Source organism: Haemaphysalis longicornis, unplaced genomic scaffold, assembly GCF_048455015.1.
Source record: "Haemaphysalis longicornis isolate Haplotype H1 unplaced genomic scaffold, Haemaphysalis longicornis Haplotype H1 scaffold_4, whole genome shotgun sequence".
NCBI classification, from domain to species: domain Eukaryota; kingdom Metazoa; phylum Arthropoda; class Arachnida; order Ixodida; family Ixodidae; genus Haemaphysalis; species Haemaphysalis longicornis.
In genome coordinates, this window is record NW_027526361.1 from 133,928,943 (window position 1) to 133,946,283 (window position 17,341).

The 17,341-nt window shown below is 52.2% G+C and overlaps 1 protein-coding gene across 4 annotated transcripts in view; it reads left to right on the forward strand.

Moving 5' to 3' along the window:
- LOC144179396 (protein turtle-like) overlaps positions 1-17,341 on the forward strand; it is an 82,806-nt gene that overhangs the window by 31,503 nt on the left and 33,962 nt on the right. For all 4 annotated transcript variants that reach the window (XM_077707735.1, XM_077707736.1, XM_077707737.1 and 1 more), the window contains exons 4-11: positions 3,394-3,509; positions 4,734-4,887; positions 8,225-8,512; positions 9,500-9,784; positions 12,448-12,563; positions 12,777-12,930; positions 13,620-13,731; positions 14,542-14,720. In XM_077707735.1, coding sequence (XP_077563861.1) covers positions 3,394-3,509; positions 4,734-4,887; positions 8,225-8,512; positions 9,500-9,784; positions 12,448-12,563; positions 12,777-12,930; positions 13,620-13,731; positions 14,542-14,720 — 1,404 coding nt within the window. The remainder of the gene's footprint in view (positions 1-3,393; positions 3,510-4,733; positions 4,888-8,224; positions 8,513-9,499; positions 9,785-12,447; positions 12,564-12,776; positions 12,931-13,619; positions 13,732-14,541; positions 14,721-17,341) is intronic.

Consider the following 17,341-nt stretch of genomic DNA (forward strand, 5'->3'; position numbering starts at 1 on the left):
GCGGCTGGCGCGGGCTCTAATGCAGCTGGTATTGCTGCGAGTGAGCTGGAAAGTTACCTGCTTGACGCCGACGGAGCTCTGCTGAAATACGTGCCCGGCAAAAATGACTCAAGTGAGTGTTTTAAAGCCGTTATCTCGAGCAAGCTCAGGTGTGCTGCATTGCAGCACTACCACGACGCAGACGGCCACGGTAGCGCGCCAAAGACATGGCGGAAGCTTTGTCGGTATGCTACCTGGCCCGGCATGAAGGCACAAGTATGTAGGTACGTACGCACATGCCACGTCTGCCAAGAGCGCAAACCGCGAGGCGGTAAGGCGCCGGGTTTGCTTCAGCCTATCGTGAGCACAAAGCCGTGGGAGGTCCTGGCGTGCGATCTGATGGGCCCGCTGCCGCGCAGCAAGAGAGGGTACAAGTTTGTACTCGTGGTGACATGCCACTTCAGTGGGATCGCTGAACTCTATCCGCTGCGCAAAGCGACGGCACAGGAGGTCCTGCAAAAGCTGTCCGAGGTGTTTTGTCGCTACGGATTTCCGGAGCGGCTGATTACCGACAACGCCACGTATTTCACATCAAGGTTGTTTCGTGAAGCGTGCGCGGCCATGGGTGTCAGGCAGCAAACAACATCGTGCTATCACCCCCAGTCTAACGTGACGGAGCGCCGAAATCGAGACATAAAGCCACTGCTTGGGGCATATGCCCGGCGGCAACAAGACTGGGATGAGCACTTGAGCTCGATCTCCTTCGCTCTGCGCACAAGCGTGAATCGGTGCACGGGCTTCACGCCCGCATTCCTGATGTTCGGCAGGGAGCTGAACACACCGACGGACATGGTTCTGGCCAGGAGGTCGACCGCAGTCCCCGCGAAAGCAGCAGATGCGGCTTACGCGCGGCGCTTGCGCGAGCGTTTGGCAGAAGCCATCAAGGAGGCGAATCGCAGCCGCGGTAAAGCCAGGGTCGACCAAAAGACGGCCTATGACCGAGCTCATCGAGACGTGGCGTACCAAGTGGGCGACACTGTCTTGAAACGTAACCACGCGCTGAGCGATGCCAGCGCAGGGTTCGCGGCCGGTCTCGCACCCAAGTGGGTAGGACCGTTCGTAGTCGCCGAGAAGATCTCGCGGCTGAATTACAAGCTGAAAGACCCGAGGTCAGGTCGAATAAGCGGCCCCATTCACGTGGGCGAGCTGAAGCAGTACTTTCCACGGGGAGAAACTGCCGACGCTCCCACTCCGTACTCGCGAGGTCGCGAGCTAGAGGGAGGTGCGGAAGGAAGGTTCCCGACGCACCGCTACAACACCCGCAACCGGCGAGATCGCTGACCGGATCACCGCCCTCCAGCGCGCAAAGTTGCGCACAGGAAGGGTTGCCAGAGGAAGCTCCTCGCGGCGCGCCAACGAAACGCGCAGCCTACGCCGTGAGGTCCGGCAATGGGTTGCACGGGGTGACTCCAGAGGGCGCCAGCCGGCAGGAAGCCACTGCTGACGCTCCCACTTCGGGCTCGCGAGGTCGCGAGCTAAAGGGAGGAGGTGCGGAGGGAAGGTTCCCGATGCACCGCCGCACCGCCCCAACACCCGCGATCGGAGAGGTCGCTGACCGGGTGGGCCACCGTCTCCGGAGGGTTCAAGCCCGCACGCCCAGGGTTCGAGCGACCCTCCAACCACGATGCCACCACACCACGCCAGGCCTGCAGCGAGCCAGCCGGGCCAGCCGCCACCCCAGGGATGAACGAGAGCCCAGCTGTATGCCAAAACGACCCCGCAGCCCGTACAGCGAGTGCGCTGCGCGGCGGGCCGGCTCTTGCGGTCAGCTGATCGCGCCCCCTTCTCCATGGTGGCGGAGGCGCTCGCCCGAGGTGCGCCGAGCGAAAGCCATCGCCGAGCGCTGGGCTAACTGGCCACCTGGGAGGCAGCACTACGAACGCGGCCTCCAGCCCGGGTCCATGAAATAAATTCCTGTTCCCCGGGTCCGGGCATCAGAGGTGGTCACTGCTGAACCCGCAAGCAGCGGAAGCTGCCGGCGGTGCGGCAGGCAAGCGCCCCGTCAGCGCGGGGCGAACCGCTGCGGGAAGTGACCGCCTGGGAGCAGCCGGCTGCCCGGGCCCTGTGCTCAACCGGCCCAGCCTACTTCTCCGGCGGGGCCTGCGGACCTTGGGCCGGCTGACAAAATCAGGTCAACCGGCGGACTGTGGCGAACTATGTGGTGATTGTGGCGAACTATGTGGTGGCAGTGCGGTGCAACGCGGACGTTGGCGCAGTTGCGCATGTTCGGGATTGGACTTTCTTGGACTTGCTCAAGGAGGTGTGCCAGGCAGCGAAACGAACGGTGAGGTCATCGTTCGCCGGAGCCCTCGAGGTCGAGCGGCTTTGGTCAAAGGGGGGAGGGATGTGGGAATTGCGGAGCTCCGCCATCGTTGCTATCCCTCTCGGCCCGCCGCGGAGGCGAGAGGGGGTGGTACCCCTCTCTCCGCGGTCGCGCGCTTCCCCTCCGGGAGGATGCCCGTGAGAGCGAGGGGGCGCGGCCGACCCCCTCACGTGACAGGTTTGCCCGGAAGCTCCGGCGCCCTGGTCCGAGGCGGGCGACGGAGGTAGGGCCTCTTTGGACACGAACCATCGTCGGGAGCGGCCGTAAGTACGACTCGCTCCTTTTTGGCCTTCCTTTGCCCGCCCTCGCGCCTGTCTCTCCCGCCCGGCTAAGGTGGTCGGCGGTGTAGAACGACGCGCCCGACGTCTCCTTTATTGCATTGCAATAAACGTCGGTCCTGTGTTCCTTGCTGTTCGCTGCCAATACGCCAAGTTGGTGATCCGCGGTGGTGTTCAGTGGAGCTAGCCTTGCGGCCGGATCTCGAGGATTGAGCTAGGCCGACGTCAGAACCCTGGTCCCCACAATGTGAAGCACAGTGCAGACAGCAGAAAGCTCAAGTCGAAAGACTGGATCAGAGGTCGCCATTTCTTTAGCTGTCTGAAACGAACAGCACTCAAGTAAGGCGGTCAGAAAAAGAGGTACTTTTGATAGCTGGAACATAAATTTACGCAACTATAAATTGCTACATTGTTGCTACAAGACACCAGACAACTTTCGCGATTTCTTTAAAAAGTGTTGCTTGGCCTCTTTAATTAAGTGGTGTGCAGTAGCTATGGACATTGCAGCTGTGCTGGCGCTCTTTGAGAAACCGTCTGCCCATTCTAAATTTCCTGGCATGGCAACAATAGGTCAAAAACAAGCTCTCTGCTACTTCTTGCTAAGGGTAAGCATGTAACAGAATGCACAGCCTGCAGAGTTTGTCGGCTCTGCCCTAGTTGTGGTGAAGCGTGCTGCTTCTGCCATTGGCAGTGTGGTGATGGAAACGGCCAGTGTAGTGGAGCGACGCTCACGCATTGCTTACCGTGCTGCAGCGCCCCCGCACTTCAAGTCCAAGCCGGAGCAGATCATCTATGTGAAGGTGGGGGAGTCAGTGGTGCTCCCCTGCGAGGCTGAGGGCACCCCGCCCCCGACCATCATATGGTACAAGGTGGGTGCGCTGTCTCTTCATATGCTATACATGCCACCATATCCTCCAATATTATTAGTACCGGGGGGTACTAATTAAAGGGACACTAACGGGTGAATAGCTTTTTGTTTGACTACCAATACTGCCTGGTTTACTGAGGAGGGAATAATTAAAGCTCACATCTCCTTCTCCTGTGTTCCTCTATTTTTAGGGGTGAACCCCCTTGGGGACTGGGGCTGTTGGTGTCTCCTGTCCTCGTCCTCGTCGTAATCGTGGTCATAATCGACGTCTCATGTAGTCACATTATTAAAACACCTGAAAACTTGTTTACGCCTCGCGTTAGAACGTAACGTGTGCTAAAAAAACACCGGGACACTCGTTTACGCCTTGCGCTATAGAGCTTCGTGCTTCAAAGACAAGAGACTTCTACAGCAAAGCTGTACACCTCTGCCCCCCAGAGTTTCATCTCTGTGGGCGAAAACGCCAAGGCCCCAAAGATACAGTTGTACACTGCAAGCTTCGCCCCTCCCCAGGTTTGACGTTAGTGGAGATGGCCAGGGATTTTTTTGTGATGTTTGAGAGCATGTCAGAAAGTGCCGGGTCTAGATTCTCAACTTGACTCAATTGTCTTCCTTGACTGCTTTTTTTTCTTGGCTTTCACTGCTGTCGGGAAGCGTGAAGTTCTTGTGTTCAGCATTGAATAATTTCACGCATTTGAGTTCGCTGAAACAAGTGTCCGTGTTTGCTACCAAACTCAAAATACTTTGAAAATATGCAAAATATTTTGAAAGTACAGTTTGGTTTGATGCTGAATCGAATAGTGTGTTATTTGCTTTGATATTCAGAAGTTTCGAATATAAGCGCACCCTTTACTTAAAATGCATTGGCAGCCACTTGCCGTACAAGGGTGTCATTCTGAGCTCACGTCTAGTTCTTGAGCATTTTGTGGCTTTCCCCAGACATTGGACTGTTTTCAAAGCTTTGACACTGGACGTGTGCCTTTGGAACTGTCGCAGCAGATAGACTTGAGGCATGCACTGAAAACTGACTTGTGGATTATGTTTGTGCTCCTTCCCTTGATGGTTGTCATCTTTCATCCCATGTCTTTTCTCCGTCCTTACCTCGTCCGAATCTAAGGTTTGCCGCAGGCTCACACCTCTTTGCTGGTGGAGACGGTCTCTCTCCCCCTCATCTCACCACCAGTGGTGACGATGACGTCTCTCGCATCTCGATCGCTGCACGCAGGACAACCTTCCCCTGGAGGAGGGCAACAACGTGCAGATCCACCCGACCGAGCTGCGCATCTCCAACCTGCGCCAGACGGACGTGGGCGACTACACCTGCATGGCCCGAAACTCCGAGGGCAGCGACTCGGCCCTGGCCAAGGTCATCGTGGCCGGTGGGTGCCCCCCTCTCCTCCCTTCCTCCCTTCTGCGCTGGGCCGACTCTCTTATTAGGTGCTTAATTAAAGGGGCCGTGCCGACAAAATTCAAGTTTTGTTCGTTCGAAAGATTGCCTCGTTAGAATCATGCTGACGGCACTTTTAACGCACACTTCACTCAAAGAAGCTACAGTAAAACCTCGTTATAACGAAGTTGAAGGGGGAGTCCATTGTATATAACGAACGTTCATTGTATATAATGAACGTTCATTGTATATAACGAACGTTATTGTATATAACGAACAGTTCATTGTATATAACGAACGTTAGTTCGTTATATACAATGTTCATATTATCTGCCGCTAATTAACAAAGAAAGGAGGATGTACTCACCACCGAACCTCACAGCAGCCGCCACGAGAGAAAAACGACCGTGGCGTGGAGAAAAACCAGCGAAAAAAAAATAAGAACAGCAAGAATCACAACTTTATTCGCGCGAAATGGCTCTTCACTGATAGAAACAGCACATCGGCCGTTGCGGCTCACTTTGCAGAAAAGAAATCCTTGATGGATTGCTGCCGCGTTTTCTTCAGACGAATGATGGCTTTTTCAGCTGCAGCCGCTATTTCGATTCCGTCCTCGCCGTCATCATGCGCGCCAAAGAAGTGGCGTAGCAGGTCTGCCGCATCCAGCACTTGTGCGGACGTCGGTACGTCGGACTCGCCGACATTAGGCTCCGGGCTGTCGTCGCAGTCCTCATTAGGCACCCCGGTCACCTCACGTACAATTTCCTCCTCTGTTAGCTCCTCCGTCATTACCGCGTCAGCATCGGCACTGACGAACGTGTAGAAGGTGTCGCAGTCGGGGATGACACCGGCGTGAGGAAGACGACGCCAGGGATTGGTCGCCTGCGGCACCCTCATTGACGGCAGCATCTAGATCGTCGCTGTCACCACTGGTTACGCCAAATGAGGCATGCCGAGGACAGCGTGCTCAACGCTATGCCGAAATCTTCGGCCACTTTTTTTTTTCTTCGCGCCCGACTCAACGACTTTAAGCATGTGGCCGCCTTCTGCTCGATTGATATTAGAGAGTTTTAGCATAGCGGCTCCCGTACGCTACACTAAGTTTAGCGGGTAGCGGGACCGGACTGCGCATGCGCGCGCGGGGAGTGCGAGGAGGTTGCCCCTCAGCGGAGGGAAAGAGCGGGCATGGCAAAGGCAGGCCGTCCGGAACTAATTCACCCCACCGTGACGAATTTGCTCTCCCCAGTCGCGCCCCGCTACCCGCCGCCGTAGCGTTAGCGGACGGAGCACGCTATGCTAAAACTCTCTATTGTTTTGCGCTTCCGTTTGCCGTTGCCGTCGTCCATCCTCTTTCTGCTCGTACGGCCGATCCGATTGAAAAGCTGACGCTCGAATGATCGCAGGCAACGTCAAAAACCGCGGTCAGAGCAGCGCCCCAATATGCCCTGACGCGGAAAAGCGGGCGGGTCCACCAGTTCAGCACAAAGGGGGAGGCCGGCAGACGCGCCAGTTCGCACTGGTTGCCAGGCGGCTTGTTGCCATTTTAGCGCGCGGGAGTTGGCGGCGGCCCTGCGAGCGGGAGTTTTCAATTACCTCGTCTGTAATGGGACGTTAACCATCGCGCGCTATAAGACATTGACCTGTCGGTCGCAAATAGGTCAGTAAGTGCTCATTTTGGGGAAAAAATGGTTCGTTATACCCATTGCAAGGACATTTTAGCTTCGTTAAAACGAGGTTTTAAATACATGGGCATCTATGGAAATTTCTAGGGGAATTACGATTGCTTCGTTATATCCATTAGTTCGTTATATACCGTTTCGTTATAACGAGGTTTTACTGTACATAACTAGGAAAAAAGGCAATGGCCATGCGACCCACTAGCTCATTTCCCGCAACAGGACCCATGATGTCATATGTGGCAGCTCTGCGATTGGCTGAGGCTGGAAAAAGCAAATGCAAATTAGGCAGACCTTATAAGCTTGCTGAACAAGATATTTGTGCTTAAATGTAATGCATATCTATTTTACAGTAGTGAGAATGGTGTGGTAAAGAACAAAAGTTATGAAAATACATGTAAACATAGAAGTACCGATGCGCACTGCTGTTGGTACTGGGCGCATTGTATTTTGTCTTCATGGCTCGATTAATGAAGTTAGGCACATAGCGGAGTGGCTTAAATGAGCATTAAATGAGCATAAATCCCATCTGGGAAGAAGTTTCTGCAATTTTCTTTTATTCTCGTACGTTATGGTACTGGAAAGAAAAATATTTGCGAGAAGGAAAATATTTGCGAAAGCTGTGATTCAGCCCCAAGCTATGTGTGAGAACCAGACCGATTACGCCTTTACTCTACAGCAACGACCTTTCAGCTAGACACTTTGGTGGGCTGAAGCTGGGCTGTGCGTCTTGTCAAGTACATCCTCTACCTGCATTATGGAATTGGCACTCCTGTCCCAACTTGCAATTTTTACGGCTGAGCTTACTGCTAAGAAAAAAATATAAGGGAAGCAAAGTTTTGCTACGTGACTACTGCACTTCTGTGAATGACTTGGGGTTGGAAAACTGTAAACACTTGTAGTGGCCCGGATATGTGCAGCTTTTCAGCCACCTCTATTCTCTATTTTGGTGGCATTTGGCACTGTTACGATCAGTGGAATGGCCACGCTTTTGCAGCCACGACTATTTTGACAGTCTGCCGCCTTCGTCTTCGATGTTGCGCTGTGAGGGTAGTTCTGTACCATGTGTCAGAGTTACACTTTGCCCTTTTTGGAAGGTTCTGCATTTGGCTAGGGGCAAAGAAATTTTCCTCATGCCTCTGAACTTGCCATGGAGACTGACCTTTGCCACACAACCCACGGAAGAATGTTGCAGTCAAATCTGCCGGAGCATGTCATAGCCGTCTGCATGGTGCGCCATTGTCTCCTGTATTTATCCGATGACAGTTGAGTCGTCCACTTCACAATGGGAGTGCCAACTAGTCGTTAGATGGTGCCATGAACTTAACCGGGAACTATCAGGCCAGGTGGACCACAGCGTCACTTATCAACCGGCCACTGCATGGTCGGCATGCAACTGAGGCTCGAAGCCATCCTTCCCAGCTGTGAAAATATAAGCTCCATTTCGTTTCAAAAAGTGGCAGGACAATGTTACTCACACCTCCCTGCTTTTCGCCATGCTTCAGCACATGTCTCTAAGGCGGCGAGATGAAGATCGGGAGAGTAGCAACAGTGGCAGGGAACAGGGTCTGATGTGTTTTGCATATGAGGCAGTACACCGCTTTGCGAAGGTAAAAAATCTCGGCTCGAACAACCCGTGCGCTGTGCTTGCAGGCCCCGCGGTGATCACGACCCCTCCGCAGAACCTGACCAAGCTGGAGGGCAACTTTGCCGAGTTTGTGTGCGAGGCGCGCGCGCTGCCCTCCAACATCACCCACCGCTGGTTCTACAACGGGGTGGAGATCTCCAAGCTGACGTGGCTGCAGACGCGCACCCTGGTGCGCCAGGACGGCACCCTCTTCATCAACCCCACGGCGGCCGACGACTCGGGCTTCTACACCTGCGAGATCTCCAACGGCATCGGGGCCCCCGAGTCCGCCACCGCTTACCTCAACATCGAGTGTGAGTGGGTCGAGAGAGACGCAGAAAGAGAGGGCTCTTCAGTCGACAATCCAGGTGGCATGGGCACCCTTGATTTGTTCAAGAAGCCGAGGGGCCAGCCAGCTAGGGGACAAGAACAGGGCTTTAGGGCTGAACATTTACTTAATAATAACGCAGCTTAGTAAAATAAAGCTTGCTTTTCTAATTAGGAACTACTAAATTATGCGTACTTTATGTCTTACGGTAGCAGCCACAAGCACTCTTTCTGTCGACAGATGGCAGGCTAGTCAACTCGCTCCGTGCTTGCCCTTCCTGTTTGCCACCAGCGGGTTTTTAAGTGCAGAGCACTTTAGGGGCTCGCCTTGTCATTGTAGCTCGCTGTAACGCGTAACGCATAACGCTTGACTGCCGAATCAGGCGTCTTACAGAGGCTTTGAAAATCAGGTGGTTTAAATAGTCATAACCGTTCGAAACTCATGAACCGCCGGCGCTTTTCATACATCTCCCCATTGTTTAGCGCAAAGAAAACTGCAGGTACATTTGAGGCAAAACACACAGCGCTCGCGTTCATTTAGTCAGGAATGCTCGTTGGGATGGTTTTGATGATAGTAAACAAAAAAAAGTGGGAGTGCAATGCCAGCACGTGCGTGAGGACAAGCAAGCACAAAAAGAACAGAACTCCCGCTGGCGCTGTTCTAGGCAGGGGGCGCGCAAGCTTTGCAAAGGCAGGAAATTTGAATTGCATTGGATAAACCTCCGTTCCATTCATCAAGAGGAGTGAGACAGGGTGGCGAAGAGCGTGATGGGTGGTAGCAGTGAGCGGATAATGGCGCCACAGCCCATTATGGCGAATCACTGTTCTGCACTTCCAACAGCTTTCACATTGATTGCAACGGCTTCAATTTTTGATACACGGGGGGGAGCAGTTTCGCAACCGGTGCGCGTCGGGTGCCTCTGGGGGGTGGGTGGACGCGGTGGGGGTGACGACGGTCCTCCCCTCCCTCGCAGACCCGGCGCGGGTGAACTTCACGCCGGCCTTCCAGTACATGCCGCTGAACCTGTCCGGGGTGGTGCGCTGCTACATCCAGGCCAACCCGGCCATCCAGTTCGTCACCTGGTTCAAGGACAACCGGCCCTTCGAGGCGTCCGCCCTCAATGGGGTGGTCAACCTGAGCAACGGCTCGCTCTTCTTCCAGCGGGTCTCCTACGAGCACCAGGGCCGCTACCTCTGCTCCCCCTTCAACATCCACTCCACAGGCGGCTCCTCCGCCGTCATGGAGGTGCTCGTGCGCGGTCAGTGCCCGTGGCCAGAGCCAGGGTTTTCTCCTCACTGATTGCAAGCTCGCGAAAACAGCGCCCGGACAGGTCAATAGTATATAGCCGCGTCCTGCTGTTCCTCATTCGTCTCGTCTGTGCACTGTTTCCGCAAGTTTCCATGAGATGAAACTATTCGGCACAGCGTACTTCTGCGGGAAAGCGCAAAATTATGTGCTTGTTGTTCTGCCGTCTCTGTCGTAATTTTGCGCTTTCTTGTAGAAGTTTGAAACTTCACCTAGTGTTCAAGGTAGTCAAAAGTTTAAATTGGAAGGTACAGTGGATCCCACTTATAGTGACACCATTTATAAAAGTTTGTCAGATATAACGATGAACAACTATGCCACCGTCCACTTTTGTTTGCTTCCTATGGTAAAATAAACCCCTTATTACAATGCTCCAGTGCTACGCCATCTAGTACAACGATTGAATCCGGTTACAGCATGCACTGAAAATAGCCGGCTCTTTGTGCCATTGGCATGCTATGTGGGCTAGAGCACCGCACAGGTTTGATTTTAAGGCTGGGCCCGACCCTAGTCTGCTTTGTGAAGCTCGAGGGTGACCTGGGCCTGTAACACCTAGCCCGATCCCGTCATCTCAAGCGTAGGCCTTCATTTATTTTTAAGCCTATGGAGGGCACATGTGTGCACGACCAGGCCCAGACTCGGACACTGAAGGGAATTTGTTTGTTATATTTGGTTGTTTATGACATTTTGTAAACGCAGTAGGGGTAGGCCAAAGACTTGATGGAGGGATGAGCTTCGAAAATTTTTGGGCAAAAAGTGGACCTAGCTAGCACACGATAGACATTGCTGCCTTCGTCCTGCAGTGGACCCAACCAGGCTGCTGATGATGAGATGATGATGATGATGATGATTTGGTTGAGTGTCATCGGAGTGGGCAATAAGACGGAGCATCTAATCTATACAGCACGTCATGGTTTGAAATAATGAAATTTAGGGTTAAGTAGCGCATGTACTTTAGCTTCCACCGTCTTCAGTACACGTCACATCGGTGTAATAATAGCTCATATTCTTACACCAGACACACCATCACCTTTGATGGCGAGATTCTCGGCAATGTTGCGTGGTTGTCTCGGCCTTGAGTTGGCATGCCGAAATTTTTGGTGCTGCATTTCGATCCACGAGAAATGTTTTACCTGCAGTGGTTGCTCAGCGGTGTTGTTTCTCTAGCAGGCGAATTCGATTGCTGACCACGGTAGCCAGAGTTGCGGAGCTACAGGCTGTCCGAATTTATCCCCTGGCATTCCTTGTTATCGCGTCTTTGGTATGTTATATACCGCAAAATATAAAATGTTGATGCAGCACATGAAATGCCAGTACAATTACAGTGAAGTGACTTTCAGACCTAGCAAAACACGTTTTTAAAACAATGGGCGCAACTAGCATCCAGAAGTGCATGGAAGTAGACTCAGGACATTCTTTTTAATGCTCTTTTCTACACCTCACATCGGAAATATTAATGGCCAGGCCCATGAATACAATCCTGAGCGCGGCTCAGGCCCGTGGTATTGAGCCTGGGCCTGGTGCAGGCCCGCCAGTAAATGCTTCGGGTGGCCTGGCCCGGCGACCCGCTTATAACAGTTACCAGTTGTAACGTGGATTTTCCTTGGCAGTTGAATATTTTTACAAGCTGACTAGACGGTATGCAGTTTTTTATAATTGTTGCTCTTTTGCCCAGTGTGAGAGAGAGAGAGAGAGAGAGAAACATCTTTAATGGGCAAGTGAGGTCAGCCAGGCTGGGTGCCCGACTTGCTACACCAAATGGGGGTGAAGGTGGGATGAAAATATATGAAAAGAACTCTCACTCACACATCAATACTCAAACACACAGGTGCACACGAAAAGCACACACACAATCAGGTGATATAGTCATTCGTCCGAGAGTTCATAGCTCACTCACAAGTCCAGTGCTCTGGAGGAATGTTAAGAGCACTTTTGTTGCGCGACTTGCCATGGCGGTTGTAAGCCAGGGCCCAAGGAGGTGCCTCGAAGAGATCTGGGCAGACGCGGGCAGGCCCAGAGAAAGCTTTGCCGTGGTACGCTCAAGTTCGTAGCGAGGAGATGCGCAGAGAACGTGTTTTAGGTCCTCGCTAACTGTACAGGTAGGCCACACAGGTGAGGAAGCCTGGCGAAGTTTAAAAAGGAAATGCCTAGTGTAAGCCACATTGAGTCGGATGCGATGCAGGACAGCTTCATCTCGCTTGCACAGACCGCTTGGCATCCGAAATCGGCACTCTGGGTCTATTGTGTGCAACGGAAGGTAGGTCTTATTTGGGTCGGTCCACAGCAACCGCTGTGATCTCTTGGCAAGCGATGACACCAGGGTCGCTCCGTCTCGCCTTGTGAAAGGCACTGGAGTGATAATTGGGCTGAATTGCGCTGATGCAGCAGCTCTGTCGGCTTCGTCGTTGCTGCAGCCACACCGCAGTGAGATGGAAGCCACTGTAGAACAACGGCGTGGTGGTTGTTTATTGCCTGAGTGTGCAGGCCATTGATTTCTTGAGCAAGCTGCTCTTGTGGCAGCACCATGAGGTACAGACAAAGAAGCCGATGACAGTCTTGGCACATTTCGAGAAGAAGAGGGGAGGCGCAGTGTTGTGTTGTGTTCCCCCCCTGCAGAGCCCCCGATGTTCTCGGTGAAGCCCAAGGAGCTGTACCAGCAGCCGAGGAACACGGAGGTGACCATGCCCTGCGAGGGAAAGGGGCACCCGCCGCCCAGCATCTCGTGGAGGAGGGTGAGTCGGTTGGTTAAGCGGGAGGCAGAAGAGCGTCCACCCCCGAGCTTGTGATTAAGCTCTGTTGGGTCACTAATTAGTGTCGTTTACGCACGTGTTAGGGTGCATCAGTAAATCTCACGACTGTTTGGCAGACAGGTTTGACCAGAGTGAAAGCAGTGGCGGGACACCAAAAAAAGCTTTCGAACCCTCCCCTTCTCTACTGCCTCCCAGGCGGACGGCAAGAAGCTGCCCAAGAACCGTCACAGCGTGAGCAAGGGCAAGCTGTCCATCCGGAGCCTGCAGAAGGAGGACCATGGCCGCTACGAGTGCGTGCTGCAGAACGACGTCGCCACCCTCGTCACCAGCACCCTGCTGCTCGTCGAGAGTGCGTGCTCGTGTACCTTGTACACTGCTCTTGTACATTGTCGTCACTCTGCCTGCCTACGCGCTAGTCAGCCCTCTTTGCTCTGCGCTGGAAATGTGGGGCTGTTGTGTTGCGACTGCACGTTTCAGCTTGTACTTCTCTATTCCAATGCACGTGAGATTATCTAACCTATTTTCTCAGAAAAAGGGTGCGTGTTAAAATCGAGGAAGCACTTTGTACTGCAGCACGTTTTAGATCAACTTTTAGGACTTTTAAATCAATTTCACTTTTTATATTAATGGCTGTATAAACCCTTGACTAATGCGTGGATAACAGCCGCAGCACAAATATTTTAGTGAACATAAACACAGAAAGATCATGTCAAAGTTGGCGGCATTTTGTGGCCATAATTGCCCTCGCACTGTTAAATTACAAATACCGCTTTTGCACTTTAGCAACAGACTAACTGAAAAATGGCTGGTAACCTCCCTGGATAGCTTGTGTCATCTCTAAAAACTTGAATACAGTGCATGCTTGTATGCTCAATAAGTAACGGCACTCTTAGCCGTACTTATCTGCTGGGCCTAGTAAATATCTTCGCTGCCAACAGTTCAATGTAAATGATTAAATGATTGGGGAACGTGTGATTTTGCCCCACTTCTGTGTGCAGCTGCGTAACAGGCAACTCGCCACGTGTCCCCACTCTGCAGGCACCACACCGCACGCGCCCACCAACGTGTCGGTGAACACGAGCGCCTTTGCGGCCACCGTCTCCTGGCTGCCCGGCTACGATGGGGGACACCCGCAGACCTACGTCCTCTGGTGGGTGGCCACACCCACCCCTGCCTGCTTCCGGGCCTTTGTACCAAGGTGTTGGAGTAGAGCCCCAATGATACGTTTTAGGTTCACACGATTTCCCAGTTACTACGCTCTCAGTTGTGAATTCTCAAAATTCCCCATAGTACGTTTCTTACCAGACAGTGCATTTTCCCGGATTGTATGTTTCTCCCTCGCGTTTTTTTTTTTTAAACGTATCAACGAGGTTTCTCTTGTAAATGGGGCAGCAATGTACCGAAGCAAGGAATGGCTTGGCTACACACATTCGAGCATTGCTGGGCACTCATAATGATGAAGAGGCTGGTAGGGACTGGAACAGCAGGCTGCAGCAATCATTTCTGATCGCAAATATTTTTTGTGTTGGCCATTGGAAGTTTCGGTATGTTGCAGCCCATTTGAAGGGGTTATGAAGTCCGAATACAAGTCAAGAATTGATTACCGTAAGGTGGGAGAGTCATTTACTATTTTTTATTAACTGCGAGTGGTCATTGTGGCGTTGCATTCGCATCGATGAAAGCAAGCTTGGGGTGCAGTTAGTCTCACCGCTAGCATGTGCGTCATACTCTGCTGTTCAACAGTGTGGGTGGGGCACATGAACATAGTGAACAAATGGAGTTCCTGTGGTGTGTTCTGAGAGTGGGCATGCATTGGACTGAGTAAGCACCCTAAAAGAAGAGAGACACGCCATAATGCCTAGCTTGGCTGTGCCAGATGAACATGGTGATGATGATGATGATGGGAGTGAGGTTGAAGAAGTGTCGCGCCTAAAGGGCTGGCCCAATGGTGGCACTGCAGGTACCGGCTGGTCGGTCAGGGGGACGCGGAGTGGCGCACTATCCGGGTGTACCCCGACAACGCCATCACGCTCACCATCCACAACCTGCAGCCTGAGTCCTCCTACGAGTTCCAGGTGCTCTCCCGCAACGCCTTTGGGGACGGCCTCTACAGCGACATCGTGCGCGCAAACACCACCAGTGAGTTGCTGCCGGCCGCTGGACTGGTATACCGTAATCGTTCTTTTACAGATGGGTGGTGGATGTTTTGTCGCTGCCGAGTACACTTTGCTTTCTTTGATTTTCTTGCAAACCTCGGTGTTTGCACACATGGGCAATGCACGCATTAGCAGTGATGCCACTCCTGCGCCAAATGTGCCAAACTGCACCAAACGAGGATTCTTGCGCCATTCTGATAAAAATCTTTGAAATTGCGCCAAGGTGCTCCAAATTTACTGTCGGGGCTTTAGAGCATGGTTTCTCAAAGTGGGTTCCGCGGAACCTAGGGGTTCCGCAGGCCCCTCCTCAGGGTTCCGCGAGCTACTGATAAATTTTCCCTGGTTCCGCAGTCGCAAAGTAATATATGGTGAACTTGAGGTGCAATCGATCTAAGGAACCTCCATTTACTCACGCCCGAGTGTCAGTAAGCACATCTCGGCGCATAACAGAAACGCACGAGCAGCGCAATAAATCTCGCCAGCAGCTTGTAGCGAGCCAGACTCCGAAAACGGGCCACGTGGTTAAACTATTGCACTTGAATCTCGGCCTTATATTACCCCCATGCGCATTTCTCCTGTTTGGAGATAGGTGCCGCTAGCGTACGCATTCGCGTAAAGTCGACAGCAAAAAAAACGATACACTTGCTTGCTTTTGAATTTATTGCACGTTAATGTAGCATGAACGGAATGAAAAATGGCGGGAGGCAGGGGGGTTCCTTGGCACTTAACGGGGGGGGGTCCTTGGCACTTAACGGAACTTAGCAGGGTTCCCTGGGACCAACATGCTTGAGAACCCCTGCTTTAGAGGATGACATTTTGTGCTGGCACTGCAACCAGGGTCTGGAGGCAACGAAGAAGTGGAGAAAGCTACTGAAGACATATAATGGCACCATGGTCAGCCGGAGAGATAGCAGAAGTAGTGCACAGGGGCATGTAGGGCCACTAAATGAGCCTGTGTTTAGCGGCTCTAGTGTCATGCGGCTCTCTGAGCCGTTGTTACTGACGGTCACAAGATGACTGTACTATAGTTGGTGACAGCTTAACTCTGCAGCGGCTTTTCAAGATCAAAGGGATTTTGTGTTCATCCGCAACCAATGGCGTCTCGCCGTTTGTGTGACGCCTACAACGTACGTTTGAAAGGAGAACTACTTCCAATATGGCCGCGCTCGCTTCCCCACCGCTGCTGCGCTGTCGAGCGACAACGAGGTTGCCGAGAACCAACAGCTCTGTAGGCGATTTGTGTTACGACTGTGCTGTAGTGCATCAAGAAGCCGCTTATCGTCACCTGCCCCGTGTGTGTCTTGCCGCGTCGTGGTTTGTACGTACGTGAGGAAATCGTGGCGGCACTGGTGGGCTGTTTTACGTACTCGGAACGTCGTCAACGAACTCGATCTGAGAACGGCAAAGCGTCGAAGCTGCATCTGTTGCTGGTGTGATTGTGGAAATTGTGTCGGTGTAACGTAACCTTTGTGAAGAAATAATGCGATTTGCTTTCGTCTACGGCAGTAGCGGTGACAAGTTGCAAGCGTTTTCGTTTGTTGCTGTGAGCGTAGGCTGCGCCCGATGTTGAGCGCAGGCCTACGTGGTGTCCGTCCGGCCCGACGCGGATCGTGCAAACGTGTGCGGCGTGTTTTTTGGCGGATACGGCCGCTCGTACAGCCGAACACGTTTTTAAGACGATTGCCAAATCTTACAATGTGAGGTATCTTTCCTTGCCGATTCGCGCATTGCTTTAGCCTGCCGGGGTACGAACGGAGCAGCGGTGTGGCGTTTTTTTTCCCCTGGCGTAAACAGGTATGATTAAACCATTATTGCAGAGACTCGCGAAGAAGTAAACGTTCGTGCACAATTATCCGAGACTGGGTTGGGTAGCTTTAAGAAAATCGGTATGAACCTGCCTTCCTGCGAGAGACGGGTGCCTATGGCGTTCTGTTTGTGCCAATGGGCACATTATCGAACATACAAACGTATGAACGAGTTTGCGTTTCGTTTCTTGACTCATTGGTTGGTCGTAATCATCAGTAGCATTTTTGAAACGTATAAGAGGGCTAAATAAACATCGAAACTGCATGATTGGTGGATTTTGAACCATGTCGTTTAAGGAAGCCGGAAATGTGTGGCCCCGCAACATGACCACGTAGTTTTTTATACAGTGCCAAAAATACACACGCCCGCAGCTTTTTATTATGCCTGCTAAGCTTATGGTGTGTATGTTCCCATCGCTACACTAAGTGGCATCAGAGAAACTGACTATGCATGTACTGAGGCTGCATATTTCGTGTGCAGTGTGGTATTTCTCATAAGTGTCGTGAGCTGTTAAAGTTGTTTCGAAATAGCTGAATGCGTTTAGTAGGAATGAACCAATAGTTTATCTTCCCTTTATTTTCATGCAGTTTGTGTGATGGGCTTTATGAGTTATAAAAATTTGTCTATTGCAGCTGTGTTTCATAGTGATGGCTGTAGTTTAATTATTGGGTTTGGTGCTTGTGCAGTTTAAGTTTCAACAAAGGGGTTACAGTGTATTGGCAGACATTCAGATTTCCAGTGTCTCTGTCATGATAGACTGTTATTATACAGAGTGGAGGACATGTTTGAGCACCTTAT